Below are 14,532 nucleotides of genomic sequence, written 5' to 3' on the forward strand. Positions count from 1 at the left end.
ACCCGACAAAACACTCCTGCTCGTCTTTTAAACATTACTTAGTCTACAGTCGTTTATTGGCCTGGCTGCCACGAGTCTGTATACCTCAGCCGTAGAGCATCTGAACTAGTAATAGGGTGGTCAAAGGTTCGACTCCTGTGTCACTGACTGAAACAAAATACCTCTATCATTTATTCACCAGACTTAAAACATAATATCACTTTTCTCTCAAACAAATATCTAGTTAGCCTTTCATGGATAAAAGTTTCTAACTGTTTATATTTGAAAAGCGATCGGTCAGCCAAAGTTTTCTTAATTGAAAGTGATGAGTCATCATCTTAAATAGACCAAAAAGATAATAAAATAAAAGAACAGCATATCAAACTTGACTCATTTGAAAAGAAACAGCAACATAAAAAAACAACGCCGGTACTATCTACCTATTGTGGGGTTAAGAGATTAACTACAAATAAGGTACGGTGATTCCCCTGATAAGATTTTTCGACACATTCCTTGTGTAGTATTTGGTATGTATCGAAAACATCAAAGGAACCGCAGCTTATACAGCTCAAGTGCGCTCTGAAGTGTTCTCGAGCTGAAACTGGTCTGGCTTTCACAACTGTCCAGTAGTATTTATTTTTGCAGTTGACTCGAGTGTCTGTTCCATTCTGTGTGTGAGTCAGTTTAGTTTTGAAAGAGGTTCTAAAAAGAATTACCAGATCTCCTTCATACCGTGTAAACGGAAAATGTCATGAATTGTAATCTATTCGAAGCCTAATCTCAAACGGAAATTAAACGGAAGCGTCAAAGGTCGCTTCTAATGACACGCTCTTTGAAATGTATCTTTACAACATTTAAAGGGACCAAGAGAATCGATTCTGCTCCTAAAATCCTTGTTGGCCTTCTCCTTTTTTCAATTAAAAGATCGGTAACTTTAAATCGTCAAACGTAAAAGGTGCACCCCCCCCCCCCCCCTACTGAGACCCTCCTTAATTTGCCATCTACAAGGCTAGCATAAACCTTTTCTAGCATAAGAGCCCATCCCAATGGCAACTCGTAAATGGCATGGCCTCTCACTAACAATTTAACTAAATTAGCACCTAAGGGGATTACGAAATTATAATTTTTGTAATATGCGGGAAAATATGACTCATTAAGAATATTCCATAATTATAAACTGATCGCAATAGCTTCCCTGGGCCTTCACGAACCAATTCTTAGGATAACTGACGTTTCTGCCTTATAAATCTACAAGATATTTCTGAACGAATATCATCTGTCTCTATAAGAGATACGTTTTCACTGCAGTCACGGGTTACTCCAATACACATCGTTACGTTAACAAGAGTGGGTTGGTATACCAATCGTCTCAGACCTTGTTTCTTGCCGGTCCTAACAAACTTGAACGCAAAAGCCTGGTCACTTGTATTTCTGCATTGGTGTTGCTGTGAATGCAAGTGGAAATGTTATTAAACGTACTTAAGAAATGTTAGAAACAAATCAGTGCTCTTCTAGGTACTCTTCTAGTGGCCGAAGTGTTAATTTGCCAACCATCAAACGAATAAAAAAATTAACCGTCAAGGGATATATTACCGTGAATTCGAAAACAGAAGGTATACGTATTTTAACCTTCAATATCTAATCCCCTCGAAGTCATTAATAATTCATGACGAAAAAAAAATAAATTTCTACCGTAAAGGAAGTTTGGAAATGTGATCTTAATTATCATAAAATTGGTGAGCTTTTACTCTGAATTTCTCCAAGAATTATTTTATGTTTTGAGAAGATATATCACACACTCCAAAGACTGTTTCTTTCAAGCACCTAAAAGTTGGTTGAAAAACTGTTTATTCACCCACTTCTCTGTGTCTGGAAATTTGATGACAACCCTCCCTTATGTTTTATATTTTACGAGAACGTTTGGCCAAAAGTTCCCAATAGGGTCTGGAAGAGGTTTGTATCACTGACCCATGAATTAGCCAAAACTGAGCGTTCAATTTGTGAAATCAGATGCAACCAAGTGGTGCAGATTCCCGCATTTCACATTAGCTGTCAGTGGTGACTCGAAGTCACAGCCAATATGCCCCAAACTTTTCAAAGTAACCCGATCAGGCAAATCTTTCCTGATTTGTTTTGAATAACCAAAAAGTTGAACACTGAATGATGAGCTTACAATGCCCTCTGTGACATTGACATTAGCTTAACCAAGGCTCGCAGTTTACTGTCACTTTCGCTCAAAAGCCACAGGGCCAATGGGCCTAATACGCTAATACTCCTCTCCTAAATTAAGATGTTTTCAACGTATTATTCCTTATAATAGTCTTTTGCTGGAATAACTATAGACTATTGTTAAGAAACATTCCTTAAGATACTCCTTAAATTAGGAGGGCTCCGTCAGATTTTTTTTTTTTTTTTTTAGAACTTAACGGTAAAGTAGAAAAGAACAGAGTTTTTGTTCATGAGCGTGGCTCACCTCAAACACAAGTTTCCAATCTTGATTTTCTTTTGCTGCTTTCAGTGCGTACTGAATTCGGCTGTGTGGGTCAGTAAATTGAATACACTTTGATCCCCGCCTTCCTTTGAAATTCATTATCTGAAATCCTTAATGAAATAGTATTTAATTGCAATTAAAAACATCTTTCAACCTTTATGGATCCCTGAATAGCCCTCGTAAGATCTTCTTCTCCCAAAAAGTCATAAATCCTTCAAGGCTTCTATTACACCGTAATCGTTTGGAGACGGAGGTTGGACAATTATATTCTCCGAATCGTTTATCCTTGTGAGATGATCTCAGGACGGGGTACTGTACATTACGTGCGCACTAGAGTGGCTTTCAATTAAGAGGCGGAGTCAGTTGCTTTGGTTTTACTTAACTGCGCTCTGTGATTGGCTGACAATTTCCTTTTTGAATCTCAATAACCCTCGTAAGATCTACGTTTCACGCATAGCAAGAGAGGGTGATCCTCTCTTGCGCATAGTCATAAACTGTACAAAAATATCTCTTAAAGGAGGCACCGTCCTCAACTTCGAGCACACAAGTTTGTCGGGCTCACCTGTCATGTGCGTGTACTTACCAGTGTTGGTGAATCTTTTCCATTTTAATGTACATCGGCGCTCTCCAGACGAAGCTGTACAAAGCACTCCAAGGGCACTCCCATTTGCGCATTTCAAACGCTCTTCTCTGAAGACGGAGCTAAGATAATATGAGGGCTGAGGTTTAGGGTTGACCTCCAAACAGGCCGTCAACAAAAACACGACCACAGCCTGAGAATAGAAAAATACAACGCCGCGCGTGAAATTTCAAGTCAATAGGGACCTTAAGATTGAAGTTTGTTTTCGTTTCCCGCAAACGGCAAAATTCTAAAAGTCACGTGACTCCGATCCTGCCGTCCCGTTTGAGGTTCAGGTTTCATCGTCAAGGACACTGTTTAGAGGTAAGTGATTACGGCAGAGTTTTTCGCTGGTTTTAAAACTTTAAAGGGACGTTTAAACGTCAAATTTACTGTTTTTAAAGAGTTATCTCGATGAATTTAGAGATTTTTTTGATTCAGTTACGAGATGACAAAAATTAAATTTAAAACAACAACAGCTAGCTCGATACTATCCTCCTTGCAGCAGCCATCATGCTTGTTTTCCTGAAAATAAGCCATGATGCGTACGTAAAAAGTACCCCTCGATCTTAAGGCCCGGATTATGTACATACAGCGAACTCCGAACTGCAAACTGCTGGTCGAGGTTTGCGGTTTGCGGTATACAAAGGAAACTCTTAATCTTAAGGTCCCTAATATTCACTTCCAGTTGGACGTGTAATTGTTTAGTGCAGAATCTATTTAGTGACAGCTGTAAAGTGATTCAACAAAACCAGACAGCCGGAAATACGTCTGCGTTCACAGCCTGAGTAGACCGTGAATGTATGTGCCGCTCGAGCAAACTTCCTGTGGCAAGTTTTAGTGACCATCTTTGTTACTCGTGTCCAAATTTTAGCTGACAAATGCATTTTTTAGGGACAAACTGGGGCACTAGTTTTATGTGTAAAAGGAAAAAATGTCATGCAAACTTTTGATACAATTGTTTCCTCTCGGCACTTTGTGCCGTGTTTGTAAAGCTTTTTTTTCGTTTTCCGAAAAAGTTTCCCATCAGGTAACCTTAGCATGAGGCCTTCCTGAGGGGAGGGTGGAAGGGGGCAAAATGGGTAGGAAGGGCTAACTTCTTTTATTCTAAGAAGTATTAGAGACAAAGACTTATGACGAACTGTAATCAATGCATTTATAAACAAGAGCTCCTTGGAAAAGATGGCCTGCAATAGCCGCTGTTCCGTAATGAGTTTATTGCGTGCCTGCGAGATAGGCAACGTAAAAAGCTGTTATCTCCAGAAATATTTCTTCGTGCATTTTTTTTAATACCGCTGTCAAAAGAAATGACATTCGAACTCTAGTTGGGGGTTAGGCTGTCATCATCTGGCGAGCGAGGGAATCCGTCAGTTGCAGCTGACAAGTTTCAAACGCTTTTAAAACACATTTTTCAATCAAGGCGGTCAAACCTTATATAGTTATAGTTCTTTGGTAACTACTGAAGAAATTTTTTCAGAGCATGTGTTCTGGGGAGGATAAAAATGAGATGGTAGATCCACAGTAATAACGGTGACTAGAGCAATACGGAGACATAGGACCGGTTGAGACTTAGCTTGGCCTTGTTTAGCTTTGATCACAATATAGGTAAGCCATAAGCCAAGCAAGAAGCAAACGTTTTTTTTTTTTTTTTTTTTTTTCCTGTACTGTGCCGGGCAATTAAACAGCTCGTTCAGTCCCAGACATGGGGCATTTGCCGACCTAGTTTTACAAAAAATCCGAATGCCCACGGGGCCGGTTAGTCCTGGTGGAGTGTGCAGTGCTGGAAATGACTGATGCATTAAAACAGACTCTCCCAACTTGTGCCTCTAGAAATATACCTAAAACAGTGTGGAGAATATCCATTTCGATATTGGAGCTCAAGAATTGACGAACATTTTTTTTTTTTTTCCACGGGTCTTTTCAAACAACTTGTCAACGATCGTACAGTCTTGGTTCCAGTTAATGAAGGTATTACTTACATTTCCTTATATTTAGAATTGGAAGAAGCAGACTTTCTCAGACAACAATGGATGTGCTCCTTCCGTTGCGTGCAATGGTCACTACTCGGGTGAACTTATATTGCGACGTCCAAATATTGCGTGCAACGTAAAATCTTGTTATCTCCAAAAACATTTCGTGATGTGTTTGTTCTGATAAAGTGCGCCTAGCGTGATTAAGACGCGTGTTTCAATCAAGACGGTCGAACCATAGTTCTTTGGTAACTAAAGAAATTGTTTCAGAAGCTGATGAATTCAACACGAGAATGTCTCAGTGCTGTTGTCCTTTTTTATGGAATGAGAAGTTGCCTTCCAAGCACGGTTTTCTTTTCTTTTCTTTTCTTTTCTTTTCTTTTCTTTTCTTTTCTTTTCTTTTCTTTTCTTTTCTTTTCTTTTCTTTTCTCTTCTCTTCTTTTCTTGTTATATTTACAATATCAATATAAAAGCGGGAAAAAATTCCTTCGCGTGTACGCACCACTTACGAGCAACAACAAATAATCTCGAAATGAGACCTCACTATTATTCTGCAAACTGGATAGCTGCCACCAAAAAATTCAATAAACTAAAAAGGATTGGATTTAAATGGTTTTTGCCGAGCATTTGCAAATTGGCAAAGTATAATTTCGAAATGATAGTGAACCTAACCGCGGACTAGAAAAGTCTTTTGAACCGCTGGACAGCTGTCAATAAACTTAACTAGAACTGAAAAAAACATTTCAAATCCGAACAGTATAGATGGTCTTCAGTGCAAGCGTTTGCGAGAATCGACGAGCATAGCGTTTTCTCTCTTGTTACGAGTACGAGCATTGTTCAAATTTGTTTTCCGACTCCACCTACTTAAAGACGAGCAGGTAGCACTTTTGAGATTTACGTACCTTATCAAAGAGGTCTTTTTTCGGGTTCAACTTGGCGAGTGGTCTAGTGTGCTTAGTGGAGTTTCTCGCTCGTGATTTATCTAACGGACTCCGCATCCGAGTGAGGTGAAGTTGACAAAAATTACTGCAACTAGCGCAAGTTCACGCCGAGTGAAGCTAGAAAACGTTTTTCGCAACGGAGATAATTAAATCTAAAGAACCTCTCGTATAAAAAGGGGCTTCGGAAATATCCCCATGCCCGTGAAAAGCTTCCTTGCAAAACTTAAAGCATCTTCACTTACCGAAAAATTAAGCCGTGCATGCATTTAGTCTGCACTCTTCTTTCCCACGTCGACTGGGAAGATCACTACGGTTCTAGTGCTAAATACATCCTTTTTTAACGGATATCGATTTCCGCTCCATGAAGGCCTCGGTTCAGATTACTTCGCAGCTCCTTTAACAAAGGTTACCACCCAGGTTGCTACTGCAATGTATTTTGGTGGATTAATGGGCTTTTGTTCAAAACGCTAACAGCGCTTTTCAGTGTTACGTGCGTGGCAGAGAATAGCGACTATCTTTCAATATGCCACCAGTTGACATGCTATGTCAACAGCTAAAGGACCGTTTAAACTAACAAGCTGGATAACTTTGAGAGTATTGGCAAGAGAAAAGGTAAATAAACTAAAATTACTAACCAAAGACCCAAGGGTTGGAGAGAGGTGTTAACCTTACTCGGGTCTCAATTAAAAAAGAAAATAAACATTTTTTATGCTTTCGATTGCTCTCCATGAATGCTCCATGACTTCTGGTAGAATTCGGCCACTTCTGTTCACAAGGAGTTGACATTCAAAACAGCCAATTTATCGATCTCGGATTGACTTCTTGATATTCCCCACGTCATTATCGTGAGACGAAAACCTTTCTCTGTCATCACCGAAATTCGAGTTCAGCTGTACATTAGAGCAATCACTACTCAATACGCTGAATCCTTGAGTGGAACTCTTGAGTTACCAAGCACAAATTTTCTCCTAAACTCTTACCTCCGTAGCTGTGAAAGGTCTGACGTAAAGCCAGACGTAGTGCAGGTAGTTAAATTAACCTTCAAAACTGGCGGTTATTGCTGAGATAATCGGTCTCCATGTCTTATCTAAAATCAACTTCCCGGGAGGTTCTTACCAGTTTGTGATTAACTGGTCGCTGATAATTAGGGGAGGTCAAGAACAAAATAAGAGGATTTTCCAGGGTCGGGTTATTGCTAGCCTCCCACGTAGTCGTTTTAGGGTACTCGTATTAAAACTCGTATTACAGGACTCGTACTAAAATCCCTAGAGACAGTTGTTAATACGGAATTGATTACGGTCAGTGATTGGTTTCATTCTAATAAATTAAACATTAAACACCAAGAAATCAAACTATGTTATCTTCCATCCCCACCAAAAAGGAAACATTACTTATCAAGTGCAGATCAACACCACTAGCGTAGCTCACCTGGAACGACATGCAGGATTACGTAAAATATATGGGGACACTGATTGATACTGAAATTTACTTGCAAATATCATATTGATTATGTTGCCTCTAAGATTAGCAGAATTATTGGTATTATAGCGAGATTGAGACATTTTATCCCTCTGAGTACTTTACTAACTATTTATCGATCTCTGATTGCTCCGTACTTGTCACACTGCATAATCGCCTGTAGACAGGTTGCGAAATCAAATTGGCGTAAAATTTTACTCTTGCAGAAGCGCGCCTTTCGTCTGATGCCATTTTTTTCCTAACAGAGATCACACCCTTCCTTTGTTCTTTTCTTCTAATTTCTTGCCAAATAATTTGCTTTATTAATTTGAGATGGTTTCGATCTTTGTGCCTGATGTTGCCCATGACTCTGTACATCTAAACCTTTAAAATCTCTACCGCCCTTCAAATCAAATTCACTCGCATAACACAAAGTTCTCTTCTGCTGGTAATTACTACGTTAAACCATCCAGAACAAATGTAGTGCGGGATTCTATCGCTAGATTAGGTCTATAGAATTCTCTGCGTAAAAACTTTATATTTTTTTTTAGTCTCCCCAATTAGTAGGGCACTTGTGCTCGGCTATCCAGATTTGAGACTTAAATAAAGTTGTTATTATTATTATTATTATTATTATTATTATTATTATTATTATTATTATTATTATTATTATTATTATTATTATTATTATTATTATTATTATTATTATTACTACAAGTGAGATCCCCCATAAGCGTTTTAAAGAAGTAACCCACAATATGTTTCTGTCTTTTCTGGCTTCTAGGGATGTGTACATTGATTCGCCTGCCATTATTATTCAGAAACTAACACATCAACATTTTCACAATGACTTAATGCTAATTTTGTTGTTATTTTATTACATTTATCCTAAAAGTGCACCATCGACACTGTTCTTGCATTTGCTCTGTAATATCTACCCTTGTATCGTATAAGCGATCTACACCTTTCTTACTTTTCTACATGTATATGTTAATATGTTAATGGCTACCTTTCTTTTTATTTTATTTTATTTATTTTATTCTTTTCAAAAAAGACAAGCTGTTATGACAACCTTCTCTCCAGTTCTGTCGCTTCCCGCCTCGAATAGCCAATGCAATGCTATTTAAGGGAAGCGACCATTTGTATGTTTTGGAATAAATATGCTGTAGACTCCCTTACGTTTTCGAATCGATAACTGCCACGTAACAAATAAACTTAGGACACTCCTTGACTTACGCTTGTCTTAACTTATTAAATGTTTAAGGTATCGTTCATAAATAAATTTAGACTATACCCTAGAAAGGTTCTAAATCTTCCTCCTCGAGATATAACAAAACTCGGTTATATCTTGAGATATAAACATGTTACGCCTAGAGAATCACCAAAGATATAATTCTAGGAGATAAATCCTATTCGTATAAAGACCTCTCGTGTTCTTTATTGTGCTAACAGTAACCACCTCCTACATTTTCAAGAAAGCTCTTAACAGGTTCTTTTAAGAAGACCTTCTAGTCTAAGATCTGCCTTTATTTAATTTTTCTCTTTTCTTAGAAGGTGAAAGCAGATACTTTGCACCCGGCAAAACCTTATAGGTCCTGCAAAAAAAACAAAAGATCATAAATTCCCAGTAACCAACCCAAACTATAAGCCTTGATTCCGTAAAATCTAACGGTTAAGCTTTTCAGCTTTACTTACTGCAGAGATGTGTTTTAAATCCATTAGTTCATCCACTTGTCCTTAGGAACCTCAAATGAATAGCACGGCTCTTTTGTTAAATAGGTACGCACACGAAATGCTTTTATAAAGGTCGCCTGGTCGGTATGTTAAAAGATGATTCAGATTACCTGTAGCTACGTGATACTGACCACATTCCACTCCGAGGAAAATCAAAACAACTTTTGCTTTAATTCTCTCGCCTAGGTACTTATCCAGTGGAATTAAAACAAATCTTCTTTCTCCTTTTTTTTTTTTTTTTTGGTGATTTATTATTCATAAGAGTATGCCGTAATAAAACGTAGCTCAGTCTCCTAGTTACGCTTGTCCGTAACTTATTAAATGCGTAAGGTATCGTTTATAAGAGATACTCTAGGAAGGTTCTATATTCTCCCCTGTTATACTTGAGATTTTAAGCATGTTAAGCCTTGATAATCACCAAAGATATAATTGTAGGAGGTAAATCCTATTCTTATATGAATCTCTCATGCTCTAATGATTGTGCTAACAGTAAGCACCTCCTAAATTTTTAAGACGCTCAACAGGCTTTTTACGAAGACCCCTAGCCTTAATTTTTCTCTTGTTTTAGGTCAAAGCTTTTTTTTTTTTTCACTAGGCAAAACCTTACGTACTGCAACGCACCAAAACCTCGAAAATTCCCAATATAACCAAAGCAATTTGTAAGCCCTGATTCATTAAACAGTTAAGCTGTCTAGCTTTAGTTACTGCAGAGATGAGTTTTAAATCCATTTAGTTCGTCCACTTGTCCTCAGGAACCTCTACTAAATGGGTCAATTCGGCTCTAATGTTAACCGACTACGCACGTACACAAAAAGTTTTTACTGAAAGGTCTCCGGGTTGGTATGTTAAAAATGATTTCGGCAGATTCTCTACAGCTACGTATCACGAATTATCGTCAAAGATACCGCCTTCTTTAAAACTCACCTAAGAACCGATAACTTAAAAATCATGACTCGCGCTCATCTGAAAGTACATATTTCCGTGTAAATGACACCTGATAGAAGCCTTTTCGGTGTTTAAGAATAATAGAAGAGCGATCCACAGACCAGTTGTCCACTGTCCAGCAAAATAGAACAACAACAACACCCGAACAAAAACAAAACTAGCTTTAATCCTCTCGCCAAGGTGTTTATCCAGTGTTGTTTAATTTGTTTGAATGTTTGTACTTCGTCAGCCTTTGAATCTTTGAAATCGAGCCTAAGTAATAACGACTCTAAATTCTTTTTCAGTGACCTGTTAACCAGCTTATCTCATCGTTAGCAACGTCTCCCGCAATCACCCGCAATTAATTAACAATTACTCACCTCAGTGGAGGTGAAGAGTGAAGCTGCGAGGTAAATATACTTCACTTTCACCGACACTAAGGTGAATAATTGTTTTAGTATATACCACACAAGTTGAATAACTAGTAGACCAAAAAACAATTATTTTACTTCTGACAACATACCAACAAATGGTATGATTTTAAATTCTCGCGCACCTCGCGGTAAGCGATTTCTTATTGTAGAAAGTTCCATCTCGCTTTCTTGCAGACAAATAAAACTTTTGGAGACAATTGTTTAGTTCCTACGATGTCATTTCTTCAATTTTTCTGTGAAATTCGTCTTGTTGTTGAAACCATGCTGAAAAATTTAGATGTTTCAGTGTTTCCATTGTAATTTTAGTGCTCGGAAGTTTTCGTAAACAAGGGATTGTATTTTCATTTTTCGCCTTAGAATACGAGGTTGAAAAGATTAAATAACTTACCATTTCTTGAATGCCGTCAAACCAAACTTTGTTGCCATTTTTGAATTTTTTGTTTTTAACAGCCGCCTCGTTTATCGAAATAATTTCCTCTTAAGCAACTGTGAGGGAAATGCATGTTAACCCTTGAGAATTACCACAGATGTATTTGTAGAAGATAAATCCCATTCGTATATAGACCTCTTATGCTCTAATTATTGTGAAACAGAAAAGAAAACACTCCTAGTTAAAAAGCTCAACAGGTTTCTTACGAAGAGATCCTAGTTTAAGACGTGCCTTAATTTTTTTCCTTTTTTTAGGAGGTGAAAGCTGGGTTTAAAACCATTATAGGTCCTGCAACATACCAAAACAATCGATATTACCAACGCAATTTGTTAGCATTGATCAATTCCTAAAAGTCTATGTCCAGCTTTACTTACTGCAGAGATGAGTTTTAATTCCATTTAGTTCGTCCACTTGTCCTCAGGAACCTCAAGTGAATAGGTCAATTCAGCTCTAATGTTAACTAGGCACGTAGATGAAATGTTTTTATAAAGGTCTCCGGCCTCGTGGTATGTTAAAAATGATTCCGGCAGATTCTCTACAGCTACGTATCACGAATTATTGTCACGGATACCGTCTTCTTTTAAATACACGTAAAAACCAATAAGGTAAAAATCATGACTTGTGCTCACTCAGAAGGTATATATTTCCATGTAAATGACAGCTTACAGACGCCTTTTCGGTGTTTAAGGCATCAAAAGCTAATTTAGAAGGATAAGTTTTCAGTGAGGATTTAATTAAAATACTGCAGTGATCTAGATTTCCCTATCGCAAGAGGTAAAGCATTCCACAGTGCGGGAGCCGTGGCGGCAAAAGACCTATCACCAAATGATCGCAACATTTTCACTCAAGGGAAGTCTAGTAGAATTCCATCACAGTTTGAGCGTCAGTGATAGGCAGATTGTTTCCTTATTGATATGTAAACACTTGAGTTATGTATATGCACTTACCTGAACTGATCACGTAGGCGATCTAACAGTATGCATAACTGACTCACTTGATACGCCTCGTTGGCTGGCGCAGCGGACTTCAAAACGGGAAATAAAAATGACGAGATATACTGCATAGCATAAAATATTTTGCAGAATCTGAATTTTTTCTTGCAATTTGTGCGATTTTGCCTTCAATCCTAATAAAAATAAACATATCCCAAGGCCCTGATACCTCTCTCAAGACCGTGTTTCCACCAGTACATTGCGAAGAAAGAAAAGCCTTCCAGTGCAAAAAGTGAGGACAGCCTCTAAAAAAATTTCCATATAAAAGCCTGCAGCTAGATTCACCAACATGTATCCTAAGTATTGTTTGAATAAGTGCACGACCATCGTAGTTATGTGCGTAAATTATGCAGTTGTTTCTCTCCTTCCCAAGGACAAAATGTCAATTTCCAGTAAATGGACGCGCAATTTGAAAAAAGTCAATTAATGAACCAAATTTATAGAAGGAATATAGCGACGCAGCTTGCACAAAAACAAATCCTTCGTTAGTTATCGGTTTTGCCAATGATCGCGATGAACAATTCGATCGAAATAAAATCGTCATGGATGATATTTATAAATTATTACAAAACAATCCCTGATTGGCTAAGCTTTGCAAATCGATCGATAACTGCCACACGACAAGTAAGATTGGGAGACTCTTTAGTTCGGCTTGTCATAAGGTATGAATCAGAAGTTAGGATATACCCTAAGAAGGTTCTAAATTTTCCTCTTTCTGTTATATCTTGAGAGAAATGCATGTTAAGCCTTGAATCACCAAATATATAATTTTAGGAGATAAATCCCATTCGTATATAGACCTCTCATGCTCTAATTATTGTGCTAGCTGTAAGCACCTCCTAAATTTTTAAGAAAGCTCTTAGCAACCTTTTTACGAAGACATCCTAGTCTAAGACGTGCCTTTAATTTGTGAAAGCAAATATTTTTTTCACCTGGCAAAACCTTAATAGGTCCTGCGAAACACCAAAAAAATCATGAACTCCCAATATAACCAACCCAAATTGTAAGCCTTGATTCTTTAAAATCTAACAGTTAAGCTATCTAGCCGTTTACTTACTGCAGAGATGTGTTTTAAATCCATTTAGTTCGTCCACTTGTCCTCAGGATCCTCGATCAACTGAATAGATCAATTCGGCTCTAATGTTAAATACGCACATACACGAAATGTCAGTTTATAGAGGTCGGTTGGCATCACATTCCCTATTCAAAGAGTTATTGTTACTGGGAGGACACCACCTTCTTCAACATGTCTAAAATCCGGTTTTAGAAAAGAATGTCCCCACTGATTTGTACCCAACTGTAAAACAACAATGTCTGAGGCAAAGGACTGAACTATCTTCAAATCATATTGAAGAACTTTAGCAATAGTTCTTCCCCCTATGCTATGCCATTTGATACAAAGATCCCCAGGTATGTGCAAGTTTTCCGTAAATTTCTGATCAGTTAAAATTGTGACAAAGAAAATCGTGGAAACGGCGAATTATAAATGGGTGGACGAGAACTGAAACACGTGTCGGTGCCATAATAGAAAGGAAAAGGCCGAAATCCAAAATTTGAAACAAATATAAACTAAAGGAGTTAAGGTCTCCAACAATGAGAAAGAAAACAATTAATGAGCTACTTGCCTGAAAAGATATTTCTTGGCGATCTGTTAAAGAGATTTCTGGGGATCTGTTCAATCTGATGGCGAGGAGAAGAAGGAAGACTACCTCGGCAAAATCTCTATTTCATAATCACGCTGATCATTTGCTCTAAGCTCATTGGCTACACTTACGGTGCTATCCGCACCTGGTACGACCCACCTCCACCGGATTATCACGTGAACACCACGCCTCGATATAAATTACATTATGTCGGGCCATCACTGTTTGCTTTTGTGCAAATATAGCTTGTTGACTGATTTCTTCCGTTCTAGGAAAAACCAGGATTGTGAAGGATTAGTAAGAACGTGATCCACAGAACAGTTCTTGGCTCACTATCAACTTTTTTTTTTTGTTTAACGCTCATCCGGTATTTTATTAGTTTGTTTGTTCGTTAGGTTATTTTGAATCTTAACTTTTAACGGAAATAACAGCTGATAAAAACCAAAAGGAAGTTCATACAGGATGAGCAAGATCTCTTCCAAAATAGTCACCAAGTGAAAGTTAAACTATATATAAATTAAAATAATTCTTCTTCTTTTCTTCTTCTTCTTCTTCTTCTTCTTCTTCTTCTTCTTCTTCTTCTTCTTCTTCTTCTTCTACTTCTTCTTCTTCTTCTTCTTCTTCTTCTTCTTCTTCTTCTTCTTCTTCTTCTTCTTCTTCTTCTTCTTCTTCTTCTTCTTCTTCTTCTTCTTCTTCTTCTTCTTCTTCTAAAAGGTATAAACTGTGAACGATAAGACTCAACACCTTCCTGGTAAAATGTTCTTCTTGTTAGGAAATAAAGGCACGTGCGGCTTCTAGGCTATAAAATTTTTCAATACTCAGTATCTCTTCAAGTTCCGCCTTAAAATCTAGCCTTCAGGAAACAATATATCTACAGCAACTACTCAATCTGAATCTCTATTTTTGACCTTGCATGT

General features: G+C 37.8%; 1 protein-coding gene across 3 annotated transcripts; it reads right to left on the reverse strand.

The window, feature by feature from the left end:
- Positions 1-946: 946 nt before the first annotated feature.
- LOC146463986 (uncharacterized) lies at positions 947-13,095 on the reverse strand. Of its 3 annotated transcripts, none has more exons than XM_085083786.1 (4): positions 13,030-13,095; positions 3,054-3,243; positions 2,453-2,580; positions 947-1,424 (listed from the first exon to the last, which is right to left on the reverse strand). In XM_085083786.1, the coding sequence occupies exons 1-4, from the start codon at positions 13,051-13,053 to the stop codon at positions 1,197-1,199; spliced, it is 570 nt and encodes a 189-aa protein (XP_084939912.1). In that variant the 5' UTR covers positions 13,054-13,095; the 3' UTR covers positions 947-1,196. The 3 variants fall into 3 exon arrangements, with proteins under 3 accessions (XP_084939912.1, XP_084939911.1, XP_084939910.1); XM_085083785.1 differs by lacking the exon at positions 13,030-13,095 and adding an exon at positions 9,898-9,931; XM_085083784.1 differs by lacking the exon at positions 13,030-13,095 and adding an exon at positions 6,243-6,297.
- Positions 13,096-14,532: the final 1,437 nt, after the last annotated feature.

The sequence above is a fragment of the Pavona decussata genome, unplaced genomic scaffold (genome assembly GCF_977016875.1).
Source record: "Pavona decussata unplaced genomic scaffold, jaPavDecu1.1 SCAFFOLD_170, whole genome shotgun sequence".
Lineage (NCBI taxonomy): Eukaryota > Metazoa > Cnidaria > Anthozoa > Scleractinia > Agariciidae > Pavona > Pavona decussata.

Excerpts from the sequence above, each read along its gene's own strand:
- LOC146463986 (XM_085083786.1), bottom strand. The coding sequence starts at position 13,053 with ATGGATTTAAAACACATCTCTGCA. Across the intron at positions 3,244-13,029 it reads ATTTAAAACACATCTCTGCA|GCTGTGGTCGTGTTTTTGTT; the intron begins GTAAGTAAACGG and ends TTCTATTCTCAG. Across the intron at positions 2,581-3,053 it reads GAAAAGATTCACCAACACTG|GATTTCAGATAATGAATTTC; the intron begins GTAAGTACACGC and ends TATTTCATTAAG.